This window comes from Lagopus muta, chromosome 1, assembly GCF_023343835.1.
Source record: "Lagopus muta isolate bLagMut1 chromosome 1, bLagMut1 primary, whole genome shotgun sequence".
Lineage (NCBI taxonomy): Eukaryota > Metazoa > Chordata > Aves > Galliformes > Phasianidae > Lagopus > Lagopus muta.
The window spans coordinates 12,276,587-12,288,681 of record NC_064433.1 but is presented as its reverse complement, the minus strand read 5'-3'; the positions used below and the strand labels follow the sequence as shown (position 1 = coordinate 12,288,681).

At 37.0% G+C, this 12,095-nt stretch overlaps 1 protein-coding gene across 1 annotated transcript in view; it reads left to right on the top strand.

Annotated features, from left to right (window-relative positions):
• The window catches only part of PTPN12 (protein tyrosine phosphatase non-receptor type 12), a 68,966-nt gene that overhangs the window by 31,140 nt on the left and 25,731 nt on the right, over positions 1 to 12,095 (top strand). Inside the window, exons 3-8 of the mRNA XM_048949736.1 lie at positions 2,935 to 3,011; positions 3,980 to 4,075; positions 5,075 to 5,113; positions 5,895 to 5,966; positions 7,662 to 7,721; positions 10,790 to 10,932. Coding sequence (XP_048805693.1) covers positions 2,935 to 3,011; positions 3,980 to 4,075; positions 5,075 to 5,113; positions 5,895 to 5,966; positions 7,662 to 7,721; positions 10,790 to 10,932 — 487 coding nt within the window. The remainder of the gene's footprint in view (positions 1 to 2,934; positions 3,012 to 3,979; positions 4,076 to 5,074; positions 5,114 to 5,894; positions 5,967 to 7,661; positions 7,722 to 10,789; positions 10,933 to 12,095) is intronic.

Below are 12,095 nucleotides of genomic sequence, written 5' to 3'. Positions count from 1 at the left end.
GTGTAAGGTCTCACTGAGATTTTAAGGAAGCCCATGTTTGTGGTTTGAAGTAGAATTGATCTTTTCTTGCTGGTTCATCCTCTGCAAGCCATGTCTGAGAGCTATCAATGTTGAGTATCTTCTGTTTGTATTTTGCTGTGGCCCAAGTAAAATGGTTTCATGTTCAAGCACACAAAATGTGACTCAGAGCAGAATTTAAAATTCTAAAACCAAGTATACAGTTATAACAGATCTTGTGACAGGGTTGTGTGTTGCAAGTTCACTTTGTGCATCTCATGATGCCACACATCTTAGCAGTTCTTGCTGTGCTCTCAATATGAGTAACTGTCAGCAAGATTAAAGGCTGGCCTTCTGACAAGTGCCATTTTTCATATCCCAGAAGATTAATGACAAGTCTGTTCCACTTAGCTCTCTCAGAAGTGTTTGAAGGCTTATAATCCATTTGAAGCTGAAAATGTTCTTAGGCATCATTAGCTTTTGGCTTCAAGATATAGTCTGGTAATAAACTCTGCGTTTCAGACTGTGGTGTATCTGTGGGTTTTGTTTCTCTAGAGATGGAGTTTTTACCCCTTTCCAGAGCTTGGAGCTATGCTTCCAGCAGTCAGCTTAGGCACAGAGCCACAGGCCCCAGATTGCTTAACAAGGTGGGCATAACGGCTGCTGCTGTGGTGAGAAGGCAGGACATGCACGGCACTGAACTCAAAAGCAGCAAAACAGTGAGATGTTATTGGGCTTTGTTTTAATTTGTGAGGAAAAATGTTAAATGGGAACAGTGAGAGAGAAGTTGTTGTTATGATACCTTTATTCTGCTTATTCCTTGCAGGCTTATTGATAATTAGATAAAAATACAAGAAAAATTCTGTAGCACTGAAGCTGAATCCATGAGTCACAACAGCCTTTGTCGCAATAAGAGGCCATAGCTAGAATGAGGGATGAGCTTTTCTTTTAGTACATTGAAAAAATCAAAGCGTGATGCATTAGGATCTGAAAGAATATACAGTGGGGAAAATGAGCAAACCTCAAAGCTGATGATGAGGAAATTGAAGGTAAACATTCAGTTGAAGTGAGAATATCTTTGAATGCCAAAAAGTTCTAGCAGTGAAGTGATGGGAGACCAGCTTGACAGGGAAACAAAATCCAGAAGATGTTTGTGAGGAAGAATGGGTATGGTACTTATTTTGTAAATGCAGAAGGTAGCTTACAAATGCAGCTTAATAGGAGATTAACCCTGTGTATCAGAAATGATTACTACTACCAGAGAGATCAGTTCTTCAGTACTAACTTGTTGCGGGCTTCAGAGTAAATGCGGTATGACCATGCGTGCTCTTTTACTAAACCCATCCTTAATGACACTCAAATTAACCGTGGTGTTCACTGATTACTTGAAGACACCAATTTGTAATTCTGAGCAGAGCCTTTAAGCTATGTATAAAGCTCAAGAAAAAAAAATAAAAGGCAAAACCAGTTAATCTCCTGAACCTGGAGCTTGCTTTAGAATTTCCTTTGGAGAATTGTGTTTTGAAGCTAAAATGGGAGAAGAGCTGAGCTGTGGCAGATGAAAGAAGGCTGGAAGTGCTGACATCTGGCAGCTGCTTTAGAATTTTGGATCTACTGTGCTGGAAAGATAGGAGCCCTCATTAGCCTATAGTTTTAATTACTTTAATCCATCACTTAAGAATACTTTTTAGTATTTGTGAGATCACTGTATATTTATAAAGATTTCACACTTTTACACTGTACATATGATAGTGTATTACAGAGTAGTATGTTGTAATGGTTTCTCTGGGGATTTATTTTAGTGTTGCCTTTGCATTCATTGAGGTTTGTCCAGTTTTAGGAAGCAACACACAGTGACACAAATGTTTTCTGAATGTTATCAGGCTCTGGAAAGAAATTCCTTGTCTTGGGATTTTTGGAAGAGTTTTCAGTAGAGAATTAACATTCAGCACGTACTTCTTGAAGGCACTTATATTATCAGTCATGTTTTGCACCAACAAAACATCCCGACATCCCAAAACCATTCATATTTCTTCTTTTTGGATGGACTCGTTCTTTGTTTTTAATTTAATTTAGACTCTTAGTACAATTTCAGCTGCCTTATGGCTTAGGAATCAACCCTGGAAGCAGGAAGTATTAGAAACTACTTGGGCAGATACTGTTTCTGCATATACTGTATGTTCTCCAATTCAAATCTATAGGGTACTTTCTTCATTCTTCATTTCCAATTTATTGTGGTGCTACATTAAATTGGTTCTTATTGTGGAGATGGTTTGAATGGTATGTTGGTGCTTTCTAGGAAACGCTGGCATCAGCCAAAATGTTGGCAGAACAAATTAAGTAGTAAAGGATATTTTTAAAAGATTTCTGGGAATTTTGATCTCCAAAGATGTATTCTTACAGGAAATGTTCTCAGAGATGTTCCTTAATGACCAGTGTTGAAATTTGAAATGTCAAAATCTTGTAAATGAAGGAGTTGGCTGCTTCAGGTTAAGCAGGGAAGGGTTCTGTGCCGCAGCCAAGTGCCCAGCCCAGTGTTTGAGGAGCAGAGGTCAGGCTGTGCTGAAACAAGAAGCCACAGTGCATGCGTAGTACTGTAATAGCTGATGGCCTACTGAGACCTGCCCACAGCTTTAACTAGGCAGGTAGTTGTGCTTTACTCTTTCAGCTTTATGGATTCAGTAGGCGTTTGTTTAGTTCTGTCCATCGTGGTCTGTGATAATGTTGTGTGACTGCCACTTGGCTTACTTCTAATCAATTGACTTTCAGGTTTATTTCATTAATGGACCTGTTTCTGTGATGCAGGTTTTTGGGAACACTTTTTCAAGGGTTAATATGTCCTTCTTATACTCTGTTTACAGTGTGTTCCATATTTACTGCTATGTATTGATTTACATGTTGTAATTCTTTACATTAAAAAATATATTCTTCTTTCAGTTGATCACAGCCGAGTTAAACTGACCTTAAAAACTCCCCCCCAAGATTCCGACTACATCAATGCAAACTTTATTAAGGTATGAATTATTATCCTTATGGGTTTAAAATTTGGTCGAAGCTTTTATTTCAGATCAGTGCAGCTTTTGTGTTTTACCCTGAGATTAGAATTCAGAGCTGGGAGGAAAAAATGTTTTTTACTCTGGCTTAAATAAAATTTACAAACCTAATGTCATTTATAGGACAATATTGTAACCTGTATTGCTTCAGGTTTAAACATAATATTGAAAAACCTCATTTTAAGGTGCCAGACAACCAAACTGGACCTTTATACCATAGCAAAGTTTAGATAGAAATATTTTGAACAATTGATGCTGTTGAAAATGCTGGATGTTAAGAGAAGCTGTTTTTAGAACATAAGTGAGGCATTGTGTGTGACAAACTGTGCCTGCTTCTATGCATTCTTAATGTCTGTGGCAGTAGTAGTTGTACCTGACACTCTTAAAACCAAGGCGCTGTAAATGTCTTCAACCTTTTTATATAAACACTTCAAAATCTTTGGGTTTTGAAATAATTGTATTCCTTGCATTTTTCAAAGGGAGTGCTTTAACAGAAAAAGAAATATTCCAAAGATTTCACAGAATCGTAGGGGTTGGAAGGGTCCTCCAGAGATCATCAAGTCCAGCCCCCCTGCCAAAGCAGGTTCCCTACACCAGGTCGCACAAGGAGGCATCCAGGCGGGTCATGATGACCATGACATAAGTAATAAACAGTGCAGACTTACACCTTTCAGGAGTGCAGCATACAAAATTGTTAAACTCGATGCTTTCTGTTGCAGTCTCTGCCACTGCAGTAGCTGTTATCTTAGGCCTACTTGAAATCACTGGCAAAATTATGACTAATGTCAACTGGATTCCTATTTCATGTTCACCTTTCCTGTTGGATCAAAATCAGAGTTCTAATTTTACATAATTATAAATGAAAGCTTTTTATTCAGTGCAGATAAATTGTCTTTGTAAACATTAATGGTTCCTTTGTGCTGTCCTAGGGAGTACATGGGCCGAAGGCGTATGTTGCTACCCAGGGACCATTAGCAAATACAGTAATAGATTTCTGGAGGATGATATGGGAATACAATGTGGCTGTAAGTACCTACTTAAAAACAGGAATTGTGTATTACCCTATTTCATGGTACATCGATTGTATTTCTTGTTTGAGCTAGCTATTAACAAGAATTTTGATGGTAATTTAGTAGAGGTTTGTCTCAGAATGCTACTTAAACTACAAAATTAACATCTGTGTGTCATTATTCAATTCAATAATGTAATAAAATGTAGTAATTTGATTATATATGAAATAATGTTTTTTATAAACAGTTCAGTACTTAATCCCTTCTCCTCCAAGAGACCGTGCCATTTTGACTCTTAATGTGGACAGACAATCGGATGCAGAAGGAGCATTAGAAACAAAAGGAGTGTCTGACTTTTAGTTATGCTAATTCTGGATAACTTGTTTTTCTGAATTTTCTGAATCTCTTCAAACAGTTATTGTCAGGAGTTAAATTTTAAGTACTATTCAAATTGGATTCAATGAAGAAATTTTTGTTTCTGAATTTTTTTGTTTTGGTTTGTTTTTTACCAGACCCTTTAAAGATAGCTGCTTACTATTGTAACAAGTAGGTACTTTGTGGTGTTTTTTGGTGGTGTTGTTCAGATTATCATACCTGAAATTTCTTTGCCTAAGCAATCTTGTTTTAGTTTTTGACATAGTTTTTTGCTCTGATTTAAAAAAGCAGTCTGTATTGTTATAAACATACAGCAGTGTTTTTTCTTATATTTAGCAAATGGTTCTGCATTGTTACAGTAGTAAAGTCTGGCTAAATGAGTAAGATACTTATATAGGATTGCAGTGATTTCAAATGATCCAATTAGGTAGGCTTTTAATATTTTATTAGTGTTTTGGCTTGTTTTGTGCAGAATAGAACTTGGACACTATTTTAGTATTAAAAGAATGTGCAGCTCCAGATCAGTTCCTTCAGTAGCAGCCAGTTAAGGAGTATCTGTATTGTCTTAGCTAAAAGCAAGCAGTAAAGTATTTGTGATCTTTCTTCTATCTAAAGCTAGCTAACATTTTTCCTTTTCAGATAATTGTAATGGCCTGTCGAGAATTTGAAATGGGAAGGGTAAGTGTACTAAATACAAAACTAAGTGAGCAGTTCCTGTGTAGGACAACACGTCATTACCTGTTAAACTGTGTGTGTGTGAATTCTGTAACTATAAAAGTAATTTGATTGAATGAGAATACACTTATTCCTATGCACAGAAGAAAGGATGAATGTGACTGCTCTTCTTTGTTCATAGTGTTGTGTTATGGTCTAGGAGTTCCGTCAGGATGTGCATTATGTCTCTGTATACAGAACTGAACTGATGGTCTGTTTCTGCTCGTGTTATTTTGAATTAAAGAAGTACATCTTAGTGAGATGTATGCCAACTATCAAAACACCAATTCCTTCAGAATTGCCTCTCAAAATTGATACAGCTGCAAAAACAATCCATCTTTTAAAATCTATTCTTAAAATCCGAGAGGAAGAAAAGCATTCCGCAATTCTTAACTCTGAACTTGGGCAAAAACTAGATTAGCTCTTGTTGCCTCCCTCTGTACGATGGATGCATGCTTGCAAATATGCAGGCAGTACTGAAGTTCATGTTCTTATTTACAAAGACTCCACAGGCTGTATTTATTGATTTAGTTCTTGTGGTTTTTTTTTTTTTTGTATTTGTTACACCAAAACAAAGGACTCCTTACTTTCTTAAGAGACAGCTTCAGCTAAAATAGAAGAAAATAGAATGAAATAGAAGAATAGAAAACAAGGCATTAGTAACTGTCATTTTGTCTGCTCTTTCTGTTGTTAACCATCTTTCAATATCATGTACCAACTAAATTAGGGTTCTTTGCTTCAACAGAAAAAATGTGAACGTTACTGGCCATTGTATGGAGAAGCAGCAGTAACTTTTGGACCATTTTGTGTTTCATGTGTAAGTATTAAGCTTTATAAAAGAGTTTTGCTCCATTAGCTTATAGTAGGTACCCAACTCGTGTCAGGCCTTGTGTTATGGAAGAAACATTCAATTGTTCAATATCAAATTTTACTGAAGACACAAAAGAAAATGATGGAGGGCGGTATGTGCATGAAAGTCTTAAAGGATTTTTGAATTCATTGTGATTTTTTTTTAAGCAGGGGTCATGTGCATTGGATTTGCTTCTTGTTGTGCCATTTCTTTAACTTTACATCACGTAGTTTTGAATGTCTGTAGCTGATCAAGAATGTAGATAATATTCAAGTAGCTGTTTCTTTACATTATCGCTTATGCTTTCTAGATGTGTAAGAGGAATAAAAGTAACACTGCATTGGTTTACTTTTTTTGAGGAACATGAAGTTAGGTATCATAAATAAAGTAGAAACTAGACTTTTTCTTCTCTTCTCCTGACAGTATCTTTAGGTTTATAGTGGTAACCTGGCTTGTATCAGAAATAGTGCTAGCAGCAGGAGCAGGGAGTTTATCGTTACTCTGTACTCAGCATGGTGAGGCCACACCTTGAGTGCTGTGTTCGGTTTTGGGCTCCTCATGGCAAGAAAGACACTGAGGCCCTGGGGTGTGCCAGAGAAGGGCAAGAAAGCAGCTGGTGGGGGGTATGGAGCACAAGTCTCATGAGGAGCAGCTGAAAGAACTGAAGTTTAGTCTGGAAAAGAGAAGGCTCAGGGGAGACCTTACGGCTTTTTACAACTGCCTGAAGACAGGTTGTGGCGAGGTGGTTTCCCACATAACTAGTGATAGGACTGGAGTGAATGGCCTCAAGTTGCGCCAAGTGAGGATTAGACTGGACATTTAGAAAAATTTCTTCTCTGAAAGAGTGGTTACATGCTGTAACAGGCTGCCCAGGCAGGTTGTGGTGTCACTGTCACTGGTGGTGTTCAAGAAATGTTGATATGTGGTACTAGGAGACATGGGTTAGTGGAGAGAGAGTGGTGAGGTGCTGGAACAGGCTGCCCACAGAGGTTGTGGATGCCCCATCCCTGGAGGTGTTCAAGGCCAGATTGGATGGGGCCCTGGGCAGCCTGGTCTGGTATTAAATGGGGAGGTTGGTGGCCCTGCATGTGGCAGGGGGGTTGGAGATTCATGATCCTTGAGGTCCATGCTGGCCATTCTGTGATTCTCTGATTCTGTGATTCTGTCTTTTCTAACCTTGGTGATTCTGTGGTTCTATGATTGTTTGTGAGGTATTCAGGGTGTGAGTAAGAATGAGGTATGCAGGAGCATAACCACAGAAATAATTATAGGATTGTAAGATTGGTGTTTCCTGGGTGGGAAGTAGTACCTGGTTGCCTCTGTACACATCTGGTGATGTATCTTTGTTTCTTCCATAAATTGAGGCCCGTATATTGTACTTACTGACAGTTTCAGGTGCAAGTTATTCACTTGGAAAACCCCAGTTTTTATTTTAAGTGAAAGCAAAATCTTTCAGAAGTATATTGTTTGCAGCAAGATATGTTGCCTTTGGTTTAGAATCAACATTTTAATTGTCCATCTTTGGAAAAATAACAGATATGAGAACTGTAAATTAAAAAATGAAAACAAACACTGAGTTTGGATTTCAGTTATGTCCTGTATGTGTTCTAGTTACATGTGTTTGTCTCTTTTTTCAATTCATTACTGTTTTATCTTCTTTAGGAAGCTGAGCAAGCAAGAACAGATTACTTCATTAGAACGTTATTACTTGAATTTCAGAATGTAAGTACGTGAGGAATTCTGGTCTTATCTGTGACTTAATGGTTGCCTAGAAAGTTCTCTGCAATGATACAGCAAATGGAGCTGAAGAAATTCTCTTCCCTTTTTTTAGGTGATGATTCTGTAGGTATGTAAATTGTCAAATGTAGAAGGGATGTTAAAAACCTATAGTACAAAAGAAAAGAGTAGTGAAACTACATTTCTTTTTGGTTAGACAAAGGCATGTGGTCTTTATTATCATGCATTAACAGCTGGAAAGCTGCTGTGAACCTAGAAATATTTTATTCTTTACCCAAACTGAAAACCTGATCACAGGCTGAATCAAACTCATTGAAAGAGACTGCTTCCTTTTAGCCTTTTTTTTGGGCTGAGTGTAAGTACTTGTTAGAATTCATTCCATAATTTTTAATCAAGAGGGGCTTTGCAATGCTAAGGGATATTTCTTATGCCCATTAATACACTTGTCTTGCTAAATAAAGCAAGAATGACACTATCATGATTTTTTTTTTTTCAAGATTTCTATTTGTAGCTTTGGGGGGAAAAAAGTTTTTAGCATTTAAAATGGTAATATTTGTGAGAAATGTGGTATATTCTTGCTGAAGTTGTGTTGTCTTTTTGGTTGGTGAAAGTCTGCAAGGGGAAACATGGGAGAAATGTGTGTGATTATATAGAAGGATAAAGTAGAAATGTACTTTTAAAAGAGAGCTAAGATGAATTTTTGAAGAGTTATCTTAGTGTTCAAGAATATGTCTGGTAACTCAATTCGTATACAGTATTTGTTGGCAGTTAAGTAAGATTACAATTTGTCTGACTGTGGAAAAAATAGCTAATTTATCTTGGTTAAAGTCTTTAGTCCCAAGGAGCTGCTGTAAAGGCATGAAATCTGCTTTGTAAACTGAGTATCAGAAGTGTTGATTGTAAGAAGGAACTGTAACCCGTTCAATGAAATAAGAACACTTGTATTTTCATGTAAAGGCCAAGAGTGAATGAACTTAAATGCCAAATTTGAGGTGAACTATTTTTCCTGAAAGGAATTCAGTAAACAAAAAAATAAACGTGTAACACTCCTGCAAAAACAGGAAGGTTGACAGTCTCTTTTAAAGAATGCTTGCCATCCTTTTTGGCATGATAAATTAAGAAATAATCTATTGCAACATAACTCATGTTTATTTTCTGTATTCCATTTCAATAACTGATATCACTGCAGTTGTCAAAGCCGCTTATTAATGCGGTGCCGTTTGAGGGGTGATTTGTGTTTGCTGTGGCTTCCTAGGTGTTGGCAGCAAGACGTGTGCAATTCATTTCTGTTCGTGTTTTCTGAATGCTCACAGCTGACCATCCTATGAATTTTTTGATATGGCAGCAATTAACTGCATAACAGTAACTGGTTTTTGCAGCGTTTACTGGTATGGTGAATTAAAAACAAAACCGAAAAGATTAAAAACCCCAAGGCAGAATCAGGTATTTTTATTACCCAAACTTCGAGAAATGGTTACTTCAGAAACCATAAGGGGTTCCTTATTTGCTTGTCCATACCATACATGCAAATCATATTCAGTTGCTTGACTTCTGTATTTTTTTCAGGATTTCTTTGAGGTTTCATCCTCGTGATAATAAAAGATCTATGCTGTATATGTAAAACACACACTGACAGAGACTTAGAGGCTTATCTTGAAGAATTCTAAATGTAGTCTTGGACCAGGGAGGTAAATCTGCTTTTGTGGCAGAAAGATCCTTCAACACACTTTCTAGAATGTTTTCTAGAATAAGGACAATTTTGTCCCTTCTGTAGAATGTTCAGTGGGATATCATTCAAAATACTGTGGGGGAAATTAAGTCATGTGAATATGGGAAGTTATCCTAATTATCGTGAGGAAAACTAGTTTGAAAGCTGAAAATTATTATGAACTAAATCAACGGGCTTCTTAAAAAGTTACAATAAAGAGGACTATGAAGATTCCTTTTCATTTCTAATTTATATATAAAAAGCTTAGATTTAGAAATTATTTTTTCTGACTGTTTTGCCGATGTGGAAAAATGACTCTTTAAATGTAATTAAGTGGAAGTTCTTGATGGACCGTAAGTATTTGTCTTCCCTGCCAATGACATTGATTTCACATAATCAGTTGGATTTATTTTTGTTTTCTTACACTGGACATTCTTTTGCTACCTACAGTGTTTTCACAGATTTAATAAAAGGAACATTTCCGAAATAGTTGTTTCAGTTGGAAGACCATATAAATTTCCATGTTCAAAAGTCCACCAGATTGCTTCTCAGATAACTAAAAAGAAGATGGTATAGGTCCTTTAACCTGTAACCTCTAATAATGATAAAAATTTCATGCTCTTGCCTCTCCAGTTATTTTGAGTGCATGCTGAAATCGAGAGATGTGTCAACAGCATGGAGAGCTTCAGTACCAGTGGCTTTTCTGTGGGCAGTTTGGGTAATAGTGAAAGTGAGAATTTGAGCTGTTCTGTAAGGAATTCTGGTAGCTGAGCAATTGATGTGTTTTAAAACCTGCTGTTTACCTACGTCCTATTGTGAAATGAGCAACTAGGATAAAAGTATACAACAGAGTTGCAAGTGTGAGCCATCTTGGATGTAGCCTGAATTATTCTAAGTTCCTCAATTTTTACCTGCATGCACACTTTATTTTGCAGTCTGTCAAAGCGACATGACAGAAAATTTCCAGTTATAGCAGCATGACTGGAAAAGGGGGTGGTTTCCTGATGGTCTTTGCTTTCCTTTCATCCTTTCAAAGTTGAAGACTGTAGGGACGGAGAATCTGCAAGATGGTGCAGCATTATGGGTCCTGTATCCCATGTGTTCATGAGGTGTTTTCTTTACTCCTTCAGCAAACTGTCTTGCAATGTTTTCATCCATGCACCTGTAGTACTCAAACATTTCAGAATTTCCTGTTTTTTTTTTTTAGCTGCGTAAGTTGTAGGTGTTGTATATACTAAAATGGCTTTGATTGTCTGGGCTATTAAGGAGCTTCACTAAATAATTTATTTCACACAACCTCCTCAAATATGCATTGTAACTAACAACTTTCATTCCTCTCCCTTAGGAAACTCGTAGTGTCTATCAATTTCATTATGTTAACTGGCCTGACCATGATGTCCCGTCATCTTTTGATTCTATTCTGGACATGATCAGTTTGATGAGAGAATACCAGGAACATGAAGACGTACCAATCTGCATACACTGCAGGTATCAAGTACATTTAGTTTTAGAGTTTATATACGTTTTAGAAATTTAGACTTCTAGTATGGGATGGGCTAGTTTGATTCCAAATTGCAATTATTTTAGTTTATAAAAAGGAATATTTCCTCATGTCAAAACTTGGCTTAGATTGATATAGTCCCCATATAGTGCACGTCACAGTAGAATTCTATTTCAGTTGAGAACATTATCCCCATGGCTCTTAAAGCATTCATCTCCTCTTTAGGACAAACTTCTGAAGATCTCTTGTTGTGGCTTAACCTGGCAGGTGACTTCTTACCACAGTTATTCACTCACTCCCCCTCTTCCCAGGGGGGTAGGAGAAAGAATCAGAAACAACAAAATAGGACACATGGGTTAAGATGAACTATTTACTAAGATAGAGAAAAGGAAAACAGATATGACTGTATATATTGTATTATACATTTATTTATTTATTTGTTTGTTTGGCTATAAATATGATCGTATATATATATATATATATCATATATCTATATCACATGTGCATTACTTGCTTTTTTAATATATACAAGTAATTGTTTTCCACCCCTGGAGTGATGCCCAGCTAGCCCCCCAAGCTGCAGAAGAGGGTGCAATTAACTCCTTCCCTTCAAAACTCCTTCTGCTTAATGTCATGTGGTATAGAATATCTCTTTGGCCAGTTTAAGTCAGCTGTCCCAATTCTTTTCCCTCCCAGCTCCTTGAGCCCTTTGCTGTGAATTGCCTTGGCTTAGCAGGCAACAATAAACATTAGTGTGTTATCAACATTGAACTGCATGTAGGAAAATACTCAGTTTGTGTTAGTTAGCCGGGGAATTATAAATCCTCAGAGGCTTATTAATTTTGGATGTTCTATACAAGTGTTATAGAACTCTTCCATCTTAAAGCAGCATGCAGATAACTTGCTTTTCTAAGCAATTGGGTCTAAACCTAAAAGGAACTTCTTTAGCATGGAGGTTAGTTTCACTTTGTTCTGTTTTTCTTGAGTGCCAGTACAACTTCACAACTATGTAATGATACATATTTATTGCAGTGTAACTCTATCTGGAAAACTAGGTGTTTATGCATTAGGAAGAATAACCGCTACAGGTCACTGTCACTTTTTTCAGCTTGTTTGCTAATAACAAGCAGACAGTACAGGTGTGCTGCTG